The 18,372-nt window shown below is 37.5% G+C and overlaps 3 protein-coding genes and 1 pseudogene across 5 annotated transcripts; 2 read left to right on the top strand and 2 right to left on the bottom strand.

Moving 5' to 3' along the window:
- Positions 1-305: 305 nt before the first annotated feature.
- LOC126796931 (peroxidase 16-like) lies at positions 306-2,024 on the bottom strand (annotated as a pseudogene).
- A 3,807-nt stretch (positions 2,025-5,831) lies between these two features.
- Positions 5,832-8,164, bottom strand: LOC126796930 (uncharacterized). The gene is given in 9 exon segments (XM_050523645.1): positions 5,832-6,363; positions 6,471-6,554; positions 6,557-6,604; positions 6,607-6,694; positions 6,697-6,708; positions 7,223-7,397; positions 7,479-7,590; positions 7,709-7,715; positions 8,096-8,164. Coding segments are annotated over 9 exon segments (888 nt in total). The 3' UTR covers positions 5,832-6,070.
- Positions 8,165-9,066: 902 nt separating this feature from the next.
- LOC126800029 (uncharacterized) lies at positions 9,067-13,489 on the top strand. Of its 2 annotated transcripts, XM_050527313.1 has the most exons (6): positions 9,067-9,294; positions 11,392-11,484; positions 11,843-11,975; positions 12,297-12,564; positions 12,669-12,723; positions 13,042-13,489. In XM_050527313.1, the coding sequence occupies exons 1-6, from the start codon at positions 9,163-9,165 to the stop codon at positions 13,114-13,116; spliced, it is 756 nt and encodes a 251-aa protein (XP_050383270.1). In that variant the 5' UTR covers positions 9,067-9,162; the 3' UTR covers positions 13,117-13,489. The 2 variants fall into 2 exon arrangements, with proteins under 2 accessions (XP_050383270.1, XP_050383271.1); XM_050527314.1 differs by lacking the exon at positions 11,392-11,484 and having other exon boundaries at positions 9,069-9,294.
- A 1,127-nt stretch (positions 13,490-14,616) lies between these two features.
- Positions 14,617-18,029, top strand: LOC126800028 (nudix hydrolase 23, chloroplastic). 2 transcript variants are annotated; one of them, XM_050527312.1, is made up of 8 exons: positions 14,617-15,035; positions 15,355-15,486; positions 16,305-16,381; positions 16,530-16,665; positions 16,813-16,953; positions 17,076-17,134; positions 17,304-17,371; positions 17,678-18,029. In XM_050527312.1, the coding sequence occupies exons 1-7, from the start codon at positions 14,754-14,756 to the stop codon at positions 17,362-17,364; spliced, it is 888 nt and encodes a 295-aa protein (XP_050383269.1). In that variant the 5' UTR covers positions 14,617-14,753; the 3' UTR covers positions 17,365-17,371; positions 17,678-18,029. The 2 variants fall into 2 exon arrangements, with proteins under 2 accessions (XP_050383269.1, XP_050383268.1); XM_050527311.1 differs by having other exon boundaries at positions 17,597-18,029.
- Positions 18,030-18,372: the final 343 nt, after the last annotated feature.

Below are 18,372 nucleotides of genomic sequence, written 5' to 3'. Positions count from 1 at the left end.
CTCAATAGATTTAGCTTTTGGAGCCAATCCATGAGATTCTATTATATGAGCACACGAGATTCTATGTTTGATAAATTTCTTATGCTTCCCCATACCAGCATTACCTTGCTGTATTTATTCAATTGCTAGAAGTGCATTATTTTATGGCTTCTTGCTGTAAACTAGGAGCTACTTGTCTTCTAAAGCCATGAAAATGTGAATGGAAACATCATCCATGACCTCACATATAAACGAATCAACTCTCAAGATATATGTATATATCCCAAAACTTCAAATCATTATGCAGATAAAAAAAACATGTTCACTCTATCACGCATTCACTCACATGCTAATCGAAGCTCCTTTACTTCTAGTTGGGACGGGTGCAATCACGCATTCACGCTGGATCTCCCCTTGAGTTCCACTTAGAACCCCAACTCTGCCTAACTTGGTAATGTCCTGCACAAAAGCTTGGTTAAAAGCAGCATTGCTTGATGCAAATGTGTTGACAGTAGGCCTTTATCTTGAATCCATGAATAACATCTGGTCAGAGGTGAATAGACTCTTTCCTTGCTGAAGGTTCTGGAAGTAAGCATTGTCAAATTTTTTAGGTGTGGTTGGATCTATGTTAATAGCAATTCTAGGATCCACTTTAACGGGGCACATCTTCCTAAGCTGCAATGAATACCCTATATTAAGTGTTAGGTCGATACGATTTGCGGGGCTAAAGTTGTAGATTGGTCGGAGAAACTGTTGCAATGTGAGAATCCAAGTGTGTGCGCGCCTAAGAATAGCACACAAGAAGCTAGAAAAACATCTGGAATATCCTAGCTAGTTGTATATGTATCAACAGACACTAAATATTTTGTAGAATGTGTGACAGAGTTGATCTTCGTTAGCTAGACAGTTTGACATGTTATCTTGTCACACTGTATAACAGCAATTTACAAATGCATGCAAATTATCTGGCTAGAGAATAGTAACTTGTGTGAAGACATCAATCAAAAGCTGAAAGATTTAAGAAGACTATAACTACCTGGTAATGTAATCATGTTAGTCTGGGAGAGACCATGAGTGCTAAACATGGTGTTAAGCTGGTCCAGATTGCAAGTAGGATGAGGAAGACACCTTTGAACACTTGCAACAGTCGACACTCTTCCATTGCGCCTACCTAATTCAACTGAATATATACACATTACACCCATTACTCCTACATAATAGTTCTCAACACACAATCTCAAACGAATCAAACTTGACAAAACTAAAGCAACTCCAACACAAACCCGCCAAAACCCACCATCCCTACCTCAATTCAATCAAATGCAAACTAACCCAGTTAACCAAAATCAATGATGCAATCAAAGACTCTTGCTTTAGAGTTGATCAAACTGAGCACATGGAATCGAGAACAGTACTGAGGGAGTGATATGGCTGAAAACCTTAACTAAAAGCATTGATTTACGAACGTGAACAATCCCAAATCCAAAAGGCGAACCCAAAACCCCCAATTGTAAACCCTAAAATCCTAGATCCTAAAATAACAAAATTCGAAACCATCGATTGATAAAGTGGCTTACCAGCATGACATCTAACTAAAGCTGACAACCAAGTGCCTCTGGTTCGTCCAGAGGCCGAGAATAGCTTTAGACCTCTATTTCCCCTCGGTTTGGGTAGAGATGGCGCGAAAGAGAAGACTTCTTCTATTTTGAGATTTGATTTGGCGATTAAAATGAAACTTTCTCCATAGACGACATTATTCTATCGTCTTAGTTAGTTTCAACTTTCAACGAGTTTAGAGTTTTCTGTAAGCAGCTATAGACGACACAAATCTATAGTCTTAGACCCAATTAAGACATTATTCAAATATTGAAAAAAAGTTTAACGATAGTGAACAAAGAAAATATTTTCTCAATCGACACCAAAAAATATAATAAGTAGGCCTCATCATTTAGCCCGCGGATCCGAAAAACCCGCGGAGACCCGCAAGTCCGATGGGCTTTTACCCGGCCCGGCCCGCGAGAAAGCCCGTCAAAACCCGCTTCCATGGGTAGAGGGCTGTGCTTATATTAGAGGGTGAATCCCGGCCCGGCCCAGAAAAGCCCACTAAATAATAAAATATTATACATACATATTTTATTAGATTTAGAATAAAACTATCGTATTATGAAGCAAGTATATGAAGGAAACTTCTCGGGATTAATCCATATTGGCCGTTATGATCGGTATATATATTTAGTGACTCTGTAAAAATTTTATCCAATTCGGACCTTGTCTGACCGTCGAAATTTCCAATAAACCGAAAACAACACTAATATGTCATAAACGAAGACCCATTACCAAAATGTGAACACCGAAAACCGTTTGCATATATGAAATCACCTAATTTTTGTCACCGATTGTGTGCCGTCACACCAAGGAAACCCATTTGGCAAAGCCCCGGTCAATGAGGATTTTTATATGTCAAAATGCCTCTTTTTTAGTTGACCGTAGGTACGGACGGCTAAACAATGTCCAAAATGGACGAAATTTTTATGGATTCCCTAAATATATATACTAATCACATCTGCTGTTGTCGATCGACCATATTTTGAACTGGAGTTATCAATTGCCGAAGTGTCCACTAATGTATCGTAACCTTTTATATTATGTGTATAATAAAACTATCGCATTATGAAAACGACTATATGAAAGAAACTTCTCGGGATTGATCGACACCAGCCAATGTGATCAGTATATATATATAGTGATCCTGTAAAAATTTCATCCAATTCGGACCTCGTTTGATCGTCGGAATTTCCGGTAAACCGAAAACACCACTAATCTGCTATAAGGGAGGACTCATTACAAAGATGCGAACGTCGAAAGCCGTTTGCATATCTAAAATAACCTAATTTTTGTTACATATAGTATGCGGTCGTACTGAGGAAACTCATTTAGCAAAGCCCCGGTTAATGGGGTTTCAATATGTCAAAACGCCTCTTTTTTGGTTGACCGCAGGTATGAACGGTCAAACCATGTCCAAAACGGACGAAATTTTTACGAGGTCACTAAATATATATACCGATCACATCTTCTGGTGTCGATTGACCATATTTCGAACTGGATTTGGCGATCGCCTAAGTTTCCACTAATGTATCATAACATTTATATTAGGTTTAGAATAAAACTATCGCATTATGAAACGACTATATGAAGGAAACTTCTCGGGATCGATCGACACCAGCCGATGTGATCGGTATATATATTTAGTGACCCTGTAAAAATTCCATCCAATTCGGACCTTGTTTGACCCTCAGAATATTTAGTAAATTGAAAACACCACTAATATGCCATAAGGGATGACCTATTATAAATATGCGAACGCCGAAATCCGTTTGCATATCTGAAATCACCTAATTTTTGTTACCTATCGTGTCCAGTCGCACTGAAGAAACCCATTTGGCAAATCCCCGGTCAATGGGGTTTCAATATGTTAAAACACCTTTTTTAGTTGACCGTTGGTACGAACAGTTAAACCATGTCCAAAACGGACGAAATTTTTATGTGTTCCCTAAATATATATACATATCACATCTACTGGTGTCGATCAACCATATTTCGAACTGAAGTTGTCGATCACCGAAGTATCCACTAATGTAACATAACCTTTATATTAGGTTTATAATAAAACTATTGCATTATGAAGCGACTATATGAAGGAAACTTCTCGGAATCGATCGACACCATCCGATGTGATCGGTATATATATTTAGTGACCATTTTAAAATGACATCCAATTCGGACCTCGTTTGACCGTCGAAATATCCGGTAAACCAAAAACAACACTAATATGCCCTAAGAGGGGGACCCATTACCAAGATGCGAATACGGAAAGTTGTTTACATACTTGAAATCACCTAATTTTTGTCACTGATCGTGCGTGGTCGCAACGAGGAAACTCATTTAGCAAAGTCTCGGTCAATAAGATTTTATTATGTCAAAACACCACTTTTTTTGTTGACCATAGGTACGAACGGTCAAACCATGTTCAAAACAGATGAAATTTTTACAGAGTCCCTAAATATATATATCGATCATATCTACTGGTGTCGATCGATAATATTTTGAAACTAGAATTTATTTGTGACTTTTTTTAATAATGTTTTCTAATAATTCTTTTATTGTTTTAAACCCTTAAATTAGAGTATTATGTTTTTTTTCTAATACAAGCCCGCATGACCCGGTCTGCCAAAGTCCGCAAGACCCATTTGAGGTGGCGGGCTTGGATCTTCATATTTGTGAAAATACTTGGCCCGTCACTTATTTGACCGTCCATAACTTGGGTCAACTGAAAACACTATTAACATATCATATAGGTAAACCCATTGCCGAGAGGTGATGACTGTATGAGGTTTACATGTCCATAACCATAAAAAATTCATGAGTTAGTGTGTGCGGTCAAATAAAAATAAATAATTTCAGACGACTTCAGGTGTTTTTCGGTTGACCCGAGAAACAAATAGTCAAATAAGCCAGAAATTTGTTGAAAATGTATAGTTATATATATATACATATATATCATATCGGCTGGTCTCGATTGAACATTTGTAGAACTCATGTATGCAATTACCGAAGTGTGCACTAATGTAGTATAACATTTTACTTTAGTTGAGTTAAATTTGCAACATTATTAATAGACTATATGATGGTCTTGATTGAACATTCATAATTGTGGGTTTATGCAAATTTCAAGCCAAATATTTAAATATGATGCTTAGCACTATGCAAGGTGCTGAAGAAGTAAACTCTAAACCCCTCTATAAATATAGGGACGAAGTTCGGGTAATGAAGCCACAATGGTACAAAACTTCATCCTACCCTCCTTTGAAGTTTGAACTACTGTGTACTATATACAAATCAAACAAATGAATTAAGAGCCGGGCAAAGTGACTAGATTTTGCAAAGACTATGACGAAAGAGGCAAAAAAAGTAACAAATTAACTGAAAGGTAATTAAATAAGGTCATACTTGAAAAGTATTTCAAGATCCCCCAATTTCCTACTAAGCAAGATATATAGGCTAGTAAACATTAGGTCACACCTTGGGCCCGCGATCCCGACGGCCGGATATAGTCGATCGGCACTATACGATTCGTCCAACATATATTTTAAGGATCCCCAGCGAAATTTCGTAGGATTTGAATGTCGTTGGACTGTCTGATGCATCGGTCAATTGTAATATCATGTTAATATCCATATTTGACCGCATTTGACCGCGGCCTTCGATTTAGGGGTTCGGCGAGGCGGTGCCGCACGTTGAATGGAAAAAAATAGGTCATTTCAAGTGTGACAGGCACGGCCCTCTGGGCACGTCATCCCCCTTAGGGGGGGGGTTTATTGTGGTTTAGCATTGACCAAAGAGTCCGACGGCCGAAGGAGGCCTGATTAGGACCAAATTTTTACACGAAGCCCACGTAATAAAAAAATCATGGAAAACATCGGACCGCCCAATCATCGACCTCCATCCCGTAATTGAAAAGTATTCAAGATCCCCCAATTTCCTACTGAGCAAGCTATCTAGGTTAATAAACATTAGGTCACACCTTAGCCCTCGCGATCCCGACGGTCAGATACGGTCGATCAACACCATATGATGTGTGCAGTGTATATATTAAAGAACCCTGGCGAAATTTCATAGGATTTGGATGTTGTTGAACTGTCCGACATCGGTCAACGGTAATATCATGTTAATATCCATATTTAACCGCATTTGACCGTGGTCTCTGATTTAGGAGTTTGGCGTTGAATGAGAAAAAATAGGTCGTTTCAAACAAATTTATAGTTTCACTTAAAGACCTCGTTCTAGTTTTTATTTGCAAGTTTAGCTCCATATATAGTTATATACACAAAAGCAACAGTTACATACTCGAGACTACAAGGAGATCCATATCGAAAATTCACCGAGCTCAACTTTACTTAATACTCCCCAACCATGACCATCTTAAAAGCTAGTTAGATTACTTAGATAACTACATGATAAAATCTGTGATTTACAGGTAAACAACTAGATTTTGAGATTTTTGGGAACCTATAGAACAAAGTGGATGAGCAACCTAGAACTCGCGATCTGGGAAAAGTGAAGGAGCCACAAGTGACCAAATGTATAGTGCAGCCGTGACCCATTATGTGCAGATTCGGACCCAAACTGATGTCCAGCCAATGTCTATAAGGTCTGAACTCTCAGCAGAGTTGGTCCAACCCAAAAGAAGCATGGTTGAATACATGCTAGCCAAGGCAAATATCAGGTGAAAAAATGTGTATGAATGGTTGACAGGTATTACTTCTTTGTCATTCTTTTGTTTCCCTTCTTCCAACTCTTTCCCCTCAAGAAGAGGTGTCTTTTCAGCTGCGGCACAAATTGGAATGAGTTTGAAAGAACTTAATATGTAACTAATGAGCATGAGAGTAACATTGGTTATTGCATAATAAAGGATGACATGAACTTTGGAGTACCTGCTATGGGTGAAAAAGGTGGTGACAGAAACGTTGTTGAAGATCCAGCACGTAATGTAGAGTACAGAACTGAAAGAATGGTTGCGCCATCCCAAGATGAAGAGTACCAACAGAGACAACACTGGAGTGGTGAGACCATTGCAAGCATAGCCACGAGGCTCACTGGAAAGAGCTGTGTAGCACACATAAGCACTATAAACTGATATCACAGAAGCAGGTAGGAGGGGCTGCCATTTACCTGTTTGAAATTCCAGGCAAAATCGTCATGGGGGTTAACATTTCAGTATAAGACCTGACAATAAAACAAACCTACTTAGTCCAAGATTTTCCAAATAACAATGACCATACCATTTAACACTTCCCAACACAAATTTTAGCAGTTCTCTTGTACTATATGGTGGAACAAGACATGCTGAACATTTTAAGAAAATATAGGCAAGAGTCTTAGGGAGCTTCTATAATGATTTTGGTTAAGTCAAGCAATGCAGTTCAGAGCCATTCATTATTGCCCAAAATCATAACTATCCATGTGGTCATTGTGTTTTAGTAGAAAAATAAGAATATATGGGAATGAGTCCTAATTACTTCATGAGTTATATACAATTTGCATAGTAGACATGAAGACATAAATTGATAAGTTCATTATTTAAACATAAGGAGAAATATTAGCATTTTTTTTTTGAAACGGAAAGATGGGCACCTTACATTTAGCATGAGTTTCAAATTGATGACTTTTACCATTTTATGCTTACCGTGGGATGTAGTGCAATTACTGCAAATGCAAATGCAAGAACCATGGTCATAATAATGAAGAAGACATTAAGGCCACAGTCTTCACCACAAGGGTTGAACCAAATGAATAGAATGCCTGAAAATGCAAATACTGCAATGTAGCATCCAATTGATACAACAAGCAAAGCGGTATACCTGAAATATATACATAAATACAGTTAGAAATCAAAGTGAACCAGTGTTACAGGAAATGATACGTATTTGGACTAAACTCACCATTTTTGTTCATCTTTCTCTACCCATGCATCATTCTAGGAGTGAGTATAGCCTATCAAGATAATCACTTGAACCAGTAAAAACAGGCCTGACCCAAATTTTGATAGATCTCCTGCACCCAGATATAATAGAGATCAAGTACTCGTTTAAGTATAAAATCACAGGGAACAGAGTAGTAATTTTCCCAGTGAGAACCGGAATCATGGCTGGCCAAATTGCGTTGAACTAACCTAGTACCTGGTATTTAAAGTTTGAAAATCATATGCATCGTGACTGTATAACCAAGTGAAAGTGCTAAATTCCCTCCGCTAAAACTTCTTTCTAGCTACACTCGACTAACATGCCATTTTCTCAACCATAATGATTTGTTACAGTGAATATAAAGCCATTAAATACGTTTTCCTTTACTTCAATCAAAATTTTAAAATTATCAACCATGCGCTTCAATTAATAAATGAACTCCTAAGTGACCATGGAAATCAAATTTTAAAAACATGGGGATTTTAAAGGCACAAACAAAAAATTGATTAAACCCGATAGAATTAACCAGGGCAGAGTCGAAGCAGCACATACCCACGCCAGCCATTATAGTCCCCGCAAACATTGCAGCTCATTACCTCAGCAAGAATTTGATGAATGAGATGCCCTTCTTCTGAGATTTGCTCCGGAGTTCCCATGATATCCATCTCCTTAACGGGACAATTGAGGTCGGCACCCGCATCTCGAGTAACTTGAATCTTGGCTCATCCAGACTGACCTGTAAATTTGTTTACTCAAAATTACCAAGTTGTCTCGGATCACCATGGCAACCCAGTTACTACTAAATGATGATCATTCAACCGAATGCTCCTAATCATCTTCAATTCTAATTGCAGGCGAGGAGAGAGATAATCATGTATACGATATCGAAGCAATTTGTGGGCTGAAAAAAAAAAGGAATTTGTTTCGGTTCCTTATCATGCCTAATTATCTTCAAAAGGAATTTACTCTCTAGTCTCTACCTTAGTTGCGTATCTTCCTACCAACAAATAGAGAAACCAATTACCTTCACAGTACGAGCTTCTGATGGTGAAATCTACGCGCTCTCCGAATATCAAAATACAAGATCGACGACTTTCTCCGGTAACCCAATCCTTGTTAGTAGGGCCGTATATGAGGCAAACCCAGACTCCCTGATCTGATCTGGATCTCAATTTGAAATTAGGTTTATCCTTTCACTGTTTGGATGGTGTGAATCTTCTCCAACACACCCCAAGACCTAAATTTTACCATCGATTGATTCTCTGTCTTGCCCTCCTCCTAATTAGATTGCCGAGCTGCGCCGAAAAAAGAGAGTCACAGACGCCGCACGTACGTAGAGGAGAAAAAGACGGGACTCATATCTCTCGGCCAATCACGAAGTACCACGTAATGCGCGACAAAATAGCTGTGCAGCTGGCCCGCGGTGCATTATAGACATCGCCTAGAAATGGCGGCAGAGGCAGCCGAATCCAACAAGTAATGCCCAGTTACCAAAACATCATTCGGGTCGGGTCGGGTCATTTGTTTATCACCGGATGGTAATTAATAGTCGGCATAGCGTATGCGTAGCTTCAGGGCCGTGGGGCTTCTACCTCTGCTACTTCCCCTTCTAATCTCTCTCTCTCTCTGAGCGTCTCATCGATTTTCAGAAAAGAAAACAAAAATGAATAGCACAATGAAAACGGTTCTCCTGAACTCAAAACTCAACTGTTCCCTTTATGTGCGGGGTGCCCTGTTTCATTCAACTCCTGTCTTGGATCGTAAAAGACGCAACAGCTACTGGGAATCATCATCCGTAAGCTTCTCTCTCTCTCTCTCTCTCTCTCTCTCCGTATTCATCTATGTTTATTTATTCCTGGGTCATCTTCCATTTTGTTTAGGGATTACACTCTCTCCCAAAGTTTAATCCTTTATAGCGATTTGGCTACGCCACGATCATATGTTTTAAGATTAGACTCCAGAAACATTGGCATTGTGTTGGTTGCTGTTCTTGGTTTGCCTATGAAAAGCATGTGGGAGTGGAAAAGTAATGTTTTTTAAGATTTTGTTGTGGGAATTTGCATAAGGAGAATGTGGGTTTCTTAGGTGCTTCTGGGTTGGAGGATTCTGTTGTCTTTGTTTAATTAAAACAATAAATTGTGACTTTTGGAGCCCAAGTTCATTATTGTTCTGCATTTTCTATCAGATGACTTATGAATCATGGTAAAAATTCAAGCTTTGTTAAAGTATTGGCTTTTACATTCAGTAATGTAGATCTCCCACTTTGAGTTGATTGGAAAGTAACTAAAACATGACATTGATTGAAAATATAACTTTGAGAAAGCAGTGTTGACAATATCCATCAGTGTTGTTTTTATACTATGTGTGTGTATAGTAGTGATGCAGCAGAAAGCAGCAGTTGGTGAGAAAGCAGAAAGGTTGTAGAAGGCACATAGGTTTCTTCACTGTAGAAGGGAGAAATAGAATGAGGGAGGTTAGGGGAGAGAAATTAAGGCCAAGCTTTCAATAAGGTACAGTTTAAATTCTTTCCAATCTGATTTGGGATTACAATTAGTAGCCATGTTTAACCACAACTTGTAGACTCTTAAAACACCATACGACTATAAAGTAAGACTTAAATAACATAGGACACACTAAGGGCAATTCCAACGGTGGAGTGATAACCCAGATTTGGTCCTATTATAGGACATTTGATCTCCAACAGGCCGAAAAAAGAAAAAATTGGTCTTATAACTATAAGTCCCAGACCTATTTGTAGTTCTATTCTTAAGCAAAATCCAAGATCAAGACATGCACAGTATAATGGGCTCACATCAGTGGAGCTGGGCCAGGGAGATGATAATTAACGTATTGGTAATTTATAGGTATAATCATACTCTATTTTAATCAAGTACAAATTAGTTCCTATTGTTGGAGACAAGTATCATAGGATTTATGAATAGTGAATTAAGAGGGTGCTAACATGAGAATAGCTCCTCCAAATAAGTCTTATGGTTGGAGTTGCCCTAAAGGCCCAGACTTTAATACTTGTAGAAGCACTAGCCTTGTAATTATCCATCACAATCTGAATATTAAACTGGCAAGACCCTTAAACTACCATGCATGGAGACTTTCCTTTGGACCAAAAAAGATTGAGCTTAGTCCTAGGCTTCCAAAGAGAATATTACCAACTTATGGTTGCTGTATTAAGTATCTCTTGTCTGTGATGTAAGTATTGCTGTATATGATATTTTAGAGTCCTTGAAAATTCTTTGAACTCCCCTCCCTCCCTGCTCTTCTAAGGGTAAGTTAAATAAGATGTTAACTATTTTTCTCTAGTTCAATGGCCAACCTGAGGATTGCATTTTTTTAAAAAGAAACCTGAGAATTGCATCGACTACACTATCAGTCGTAACTTCTAATTTTTACTTGGGACATGTGATGCACTCTATTTGTTACTAAGGACAAGCAAAATTAGTTACCATCCTTGGATAGCTTTTCTCAAAAGAAATTTGATACTTATAATATTTGTATCACATAACAGCTGACAGCTCAATGAAACTGGTCCTACAAATACCTCACTATTGATAATGTGCTCTTTCTTATATTGTTTCCTTTTGTCGTTTAGTACTCAGACTTGTAGTAGGATGTTAGTGAAGGTTTTGTGAAAACATGGGTGCTAGTCTTCCATTCATTTCTAATTATTAGGTAAGTGTCCATTTTGTTGCATAAATGGGAAATCCATTGTCTTTAGGTTGCAGATGGCTTTTTTTTTTCTCTTTTGATATGTCGGTTGTTTGAAAGTTATAGGGTTACATGTGTTCATTTGTTTCATTTGGAATCACGATACCTTTTAACTCTTCCTTCTATTAGTGATTGAAAATAATATAAACGTATAAATGCTTATTTGCAGAGGAATCACAACTATTCGAAAAGGTCCAGAAGGATACATTCAAAACAAACATTATTGCGCAATGTCAATGATTATGCGGACTACCTATTTCAGGTTCCTGATCCTTGTTAACTTTTTTCATGTTGTGATGGTCAGATGCTATTTTTATCATGTTTATTGTTAAGCTTTTAAATTGGGAATTGTGTCAAACCTTGTTCCAGAACTTTTTCAAGTTTCAATTGCTGTATATTGTTCTTGAAGTTTCAGAGTGTTTCTTGTTAATGCCTTAATGGTGTCTCTTCTTGAACATGGCTGGCCCCTATTCATCGTCTTCCCTTCTTCTCCTTAATTGGTCAACTTTTTCCCCAATTTTTTTTCCTGGGAATTTTGTATTTATGCTTAGGTGATTGGTTAGTAATTTCTCATCTTTCTGTTATCTCATTGTCTTCTATATCTCTTCTGAATGCTGCAGAAATGGCAGAATCCCGATGATTTGAATGAGCCATCTTCAAGTAGAGGCACCTCATGGTTTAAAAAGCAATACTCGGCCAACGGTTCCAAAAAGAAATGGCGAGGCAATCAAGGTCCCTCCAGTTGGGGCAGAAGTAAGTATTCATGCAGTAAAATACATGTATCAGACTCCCATGATAAATGAGACATTCTCACTGGTTACATTTCAGAAACACCTTTCACCAAATCTTATAAGAACATTGCATGGTGAGCAATTTATCATGTGGGTTTAAATGCACTTTTGGTCCACAAACAGCAGGATGTACTTTTGCTGTGGTTTTCCTTGTGGACCATCTTCTATGTATTTGGGTTTGAAATACACTTTGCATCCTTTCATTGTTGATGCATATGTCCTGATTAGTATTCATCAGCTTGTAGTTGTATATAATCTAAGTACATTTGGAACACTATTTCAGGAGATTTCGACTTTTGTGAAGATTATGTAGATGTAGAGACCAATTTCCAGTCCAGGTTTGGCAGTAGTGGATTCTTTTACTGGTCATTCGTCAATGAAGATGATTCACAGTGGAGAAGGTCTTCAAATTACTCTGGGAAATCTTGGAGTTGGAGACATCGTAAAGAAGAAAAATTTGAATATGATTCTGATAATTCGGAGTCAGATGAGAGGTTGGCCCTTGGATTGAGTGCTGTGGGCCCTCTGAAGCTTGAAGATGTCAAAAATGCGTGAGTTATTTTTGTAGGATCTCCTTGTTTTACCACTCGCTCTTGTGTCCTTTCACTTATGTTGATCTTTCCTTATCTTGTAATCCATACTTTCACAATTTTAGATATCGATCCTGTGCACTGAAATGGCATCCAGATCGTCACCAGGGATCTTCAAAGGTATCATACTCTGACCATTCATTAGGGTTATATATTGAATTTGGCAGATCCTAGGCCCATTGGTTAATGCAGGTGTGTTGACTGCCTGATGTTGATGCATGTGGCAGTCAGGTATGCAGTGCCAACGGCTCTGCCATGTTCAATAAGGCGTATGTGCTATGTAAATCTTTATTATGAGTAGTATAGTGACAGTAATTGCCTTGAAGTTTTAGAATTACAAGTCGTTCTAATTAACCAGTTGTAAGCGGAAATGTTTTGTTATTGTTTGTTACCTGACTCAAGTCAAATGCAATTAACTGTGTTACTGCTGTACTGCAGGCTGCTGCAGAGGAAAAGTTCAAGCATTGCAGCTCAGCTTATCAATCTTTATGTGATAAATTAGCTATGAATTGAGGATTCTTCAGCTCGGCTAGTTTTGTTAAACTTCAGATGGTAGATGTAACAAATCACAAGATTTTAATGACACTGTTGTAAACCCCAGAGGCCCAGATGATATTTGGAAGGTTGGTAGATTTACCTTTAGGGAGAGTAACTGGGATTCATAGTGAAATCAATGAAAGATGCAGATAAGAGGGATGCTTGCATTGTTGGCAAAATGGGCAGCGGGTGCAATAATCCTCCAGTGGTGGCGGTGGCAGGCGACTTTTTCTTTGCTGGAAGTACGAAGGCATACTGTTTTAATTTCTTGTGACAATTATTGTAGCTTTTCCTGATTTTTGACAAGGTGATAAAAGATTTATTTCTGAGAAATGAACAAAGATATATATATATATATATATATATATATATATATATATATTTACCAAAGAGGTAGATTATGGAACTGGAGACATACAAGTGTGTCAGAAAAGATGTACGTTTGTTTCCGATTCGTTCCAGGAGTCGTAAAATAGTACGTCTTTCCTTTCTCTGAATGTACAGGTAACTGGACTTGTCGATAAAAAAGTCAGAGCAATTTTGATTCATACACGGCTAACTAGTGTAGTTTTTTGATTCGTTTTGAATACTAGACTATTAACATCATTAACTATAAGTTTAGAGGCTGTGAATTTGTGGAAATGTGATAATTATGTATCATTAACTAATCTCAGTAGTGTTAGTGGTTATTGAGCCCCAGTAAACTCAGTATCATTTTGCCGTCATGTAATGCGTTGTAAGAGAGGGCTATTGAGTTGATGTTGCCGATCACTTGAGTATATATAGATTTGGCTGTTGAAGAGATATAGATGTATTTGGCTGTAAAAGAGATATAGATTATTTGGCTGTTGAAGAAGATATAGATTTGAATTTGTGTCATTTTCAGATGTGTTCCATTGATAAGAGCATATTCAATTTTCTGAGGTCTGTATATAATGTGTCATTACGCCGTATGCACGTATTTTTTTTTTAAAACATTTATTAAATAATGCATATATTTACATATGTGAGGTTTAAAGTCATGGACTCAACATTATTGGTTACCCTACCTGGTTGGTTAGATCTTAGCTCACCGACGTACGAGTATGTACGTATGCTATTGAGGGCAATATCTCAATATCAGTGTTGTAGACATGTAGTCAATAGTATATTCGTAAGATTTCATTTACTTACCTGACTGAGGGTTAAAAACTTTAGAAGTCAAGTACTCATGCATGTATTTTGCATAGCTTGTACACAGATTAAACCGCAATTTTCCATGAAGATGCACCAGCAAACATGGAACACAACAACATTGAAATCGGAAGCATCTCTAAAATGACATTGAACCCCGATGGCATATGTTCTTCAAGTCAGTGCTTCAGTTTAACGAAGGTGGTGAGTGTACAAAACTCGCGGAAATAGACAAAGTAAACGCGGGACACAACACTCCGAAGTGGACAAAACAAAAGCGATAGCATCTCAACAACGATGAAAGACCCGCTCTGTTTCTGAATCCCCTCTCTCTCTCTCTCTCTCTCTCTCTCTCTCTCTCTGTACCAATCTCTCTTCGATTTTTTTTTCTGCTCCCATCATATCTCGGTGTCAAAATCGCAGATAGTAAAAACCATATAATGCTCAAGACCATACAGATCTTGGGCTGTTCATCTGGCTTGGTTAAGCCCCGAACTACTCGAACCACTTGTTGTAGCCTCTCCATTTCTTCCATCAAATACAAACCATTGTCATCCTCCTCTCTCTCTTCTTCCAGAGCAACAACCCGTTTCTTATTCCCGGCGCGCTCAGCTTCTTTCCGAGCTTTCACCATGTCAGAGGCTCATTCCGGGTCAAAGTCAAACCCAGCTGCTGCCCCTTCTTCTTCTTCTTCATCATCATCAACTGTGGTTCAGTCAGTTGTAAGTGTCTTTTTTTATGTGTTTAATTTCAGGGGTAATGGTGTTTGAATGTTTGATTCGGAATTTTTGATGGGCTTTAGTAGATTTTAGTTGGTATTTTGAGTAGTGGAGAATTGGGTTTGTGCTATCTAATGAGGTTGAATGAGTTTCGTTTTGTTGCAAACAATTAGGCAACGATTTATTATATGCTTGTAAAAGCTTACAACACTCTAGAAACACAATTTATCTAACATACTCTTAGGCTGTAATGCACATTAGGCATTGTTTGATTTATTATATGCTTCTATTCTTCACAAATTCGGTTTTTGTGACTGTGAAGGGCAATGCTCGTAAAATCAAATTCTGTCAGTGGTGTGGTGGTGCAACAAAGCATGAGGTACCTGATGGCGAGGAGAAAATAAGAGCTGTTTGTACAGTTTGTGAGATAATTGCTTATGAAAATCCAAAAATGGTATGCCAACTAGAATCTGTTTTGCTATAGAAATGTCCTTGAGACTGTGCATGTGAATACAGTATAATTGTCATAGTCTGTTTATTCCGATCTACATTATCGCCAGCCAATTTCAGTTAAAGAATCTCATATATGACATTCAGAGACTAATGTAATTGTCAGAGTCTGTTTATTAGGACCTACATTATTGCAAGTCAATGTCCGTTTATGAGTTCAAGAATCTCATATATGAGACTCAAAGGTTAGCTGGTAGAATATCGTATAGTAGTTTTGCAGCAACTTTTATGTATGTTCCAGTTGCATGTGTGTTTTCCTGTCGCATGAGATTTATAGTAGATTACATCCTATGTATTCAAACTTTGAGTTACAACATATTCTTTTGGAATATGCCACTACAAGCTTTTCTTTATTCTGATATCTGGAAAATTAAGTTGAACTACATTCCTTCACTTAAACTGATTAACTTTAGAAAATTTTCTTTAAAAGACACTCTGGTTTTAAAATGGGCATTCTTAAAATCTTATGCTGTAATTGATACTCAATGCATGTTTGGCCTTCTCTTACATATTTTTGTTGTAAGTCTTGTTAAGTTGATATTAGCCAGTGTGGTCTGCTTCCTTCTCCTTGTTTTATAAAAGTTAAAATCTAGAAGAATCTAATTAGAATTCAAACAGAGGGAAAAGTTGTAGCAGTGACATGAAAAAACTTATACCAGTTTATGTTATGGTTGATATTGCAAGACGTCCTATGCACATTTCAGTAGCTTGTCTTTTATTAAATGTAACACCAATTTTGATATTGTCTGCTTCACCTAATAGGTTGTGGGATGTCTAATTGTGCATGATAACATGATTCTACTTTGCAAGAGGAACATTCAACCATCATATGGTCTCTGGTATGTGTTTTAACGTAGAAACTAATTATTTTTGCAAGGGCCAACTGATTTGGGCATTTTTGTAATAGGATCTATATCTAAGCAACCTGAGGTATTATCTCGTACTTGAGGTTTATCATCATAGTTATTGTTGTTTATTGTCATTTAGGACTCTACCAGCAGGTTACCTAGAAATTGGGGAATCAGCTGCAGAAGGAGCAATTAGGGAAACATGGGAAGAAGCATGCGCTGAAGTTGAAGTTGTTTCACCTTTTGCTCAATTGGATATCCCTTTAATTGGTCAGGTAAGTGGGGAGCTTCTCTTACATTTTTTTTCTTTGTTTTTTATTTATTTGAACAAAGCGGAGCTTCTTTTTAACCCATAAAATTTAGTTCTTCTCTTTCAAGATGCTCTACAATTGGTGAATATGCTTTTGTGTTTCTTTGAGCAGACTTACGTAATTTTCTTAGCAAGGCTGAAGAACGGCCAGTTTTCACCAGGTCCAGAATCATCAGAATGCCGATTGTTTGCACTTGATGATATACCATTTGAGTCTCTGTCATTCTCATCAATGGTAGTTACTTTAAAATTGGTACGGTTTTCTTTCAAGTGCTGCGATCTACAACATTTTTTTCATTTACTACATTATTATTTAAAAAAATAGACATTATTTTCTGTCACAGTTTCTCATCTCTTATGGGCTTATGGCTGCAGTATATTGAAGATGTGAAGGCTGGGAAACTTAAGTTCCACTATGGAACCATTAATAAAAGGTACGTTCAGTTATATGATTTTCCAGATACAAAAGAGTACAATTTTTTCAATTTCTGTTCTTTTACAGATAATAGTGATCCATTGCCAAGATAAATGTAAATCTAGAATTGAATTATACATTTTCAGAGTAGTTCTATTGTATGATTCAATTTTGATGTTTATTTTCAGCCCTGGCACAAGTCCGTCGGATATTAATGCGTATACTTTGGATTATCATCTTCAGTCCTGACAATATGGTAAGTTTTTATTTATTTATTTTTATTTATATATGTTTTTGTATTCCCTTCCTCATCCCGTCCCCACCCTAATAGTATGTAAGTGTATCACCATTTGATGCCTGGAAGTATGGGGAAATGGGTTAGTGTGCTCCTTGGATTTCACCTTGTGGTTATGGATGGGGCCATGTAGTAGTTGTTGTCTACACATAATTTTCTTCACATAAGTTTCCTTGTGTTCTGCAGGGTCATATGCCTCAATTTCATCTCTTGTACTTTTCAGTGATAATCCTCCATCTTTGAAATTCATAATGTTACTGTCTGCAGCTGGTCTAACAATTGGAGCTGAAACTTTAATCAAATTGGTAAAGTTGGGGGTGTAATCTATGTTGAGAAATGGACTTTAGTTTCTCTTTGCTCCAGAATCTGTTCCAAATTCTGCGTAGTGCCAACCGACTCATCCAAAATATTGATGCCCATGATTTCAGCACCTGATCGAAGAGGATGGCTCTACCTATTCTCCAATTGCCTGTCAAATTCCCGCTGCTCATGTAGAGAACCAAATTGTAATAACAAGAACAACAATTCGAAGATCAATGATAATTCTTGTACAGGACATATGTAGCTCATTCTCGTGTTCAGCATGAGTTTTCAATTCAAGCTTGAATTTGTGACGAGAGTAATTAAGGGCTTTGAAGTTTCTTTATCTTAACAGTAAATTGATTTTCCCATTAAAGCTATTTGTTTTTCCTCCAAACTAGTCTACTGTTAATAAATGAAGACTGGTTTTGAAATCAATTTAGTTTACTTGTCTTTAGGTAAGTTCGTTGGTGCGATCCTTACAGGTAACTGACCTAGTTAGTAGGTAACTGCTAATGCCCTCCATTTCGTCCTAAGTTGCTTGTGCTTAAACAGTTAAACTTGTAATCTTCTATATATATAAAATGTTGCGAGTAAGTAACTCGATTTGTTTTCCAAAATAATGTGCATGTGATTTGTGCTACAATTGCTTGTTGTTAAAT

Source organism: Argentina anserina, chromosome 6 (genome assembly GCF_933775445.1).
Source record: "Argentina anserina chromosome 6, drPotAnse1.1, whole genome shotgun sequence".
Classification (NCBI taxonomy): domain Eukaryota; kingdom Viridiplantae; phylum Streptophyta; class Magnoliopsida; order Rosales; family Rosaceae; genus Argentina; species Argentina anserina.
This window is presented reverse-complemented; position numbering and strand designations above follow the sequence as displayed.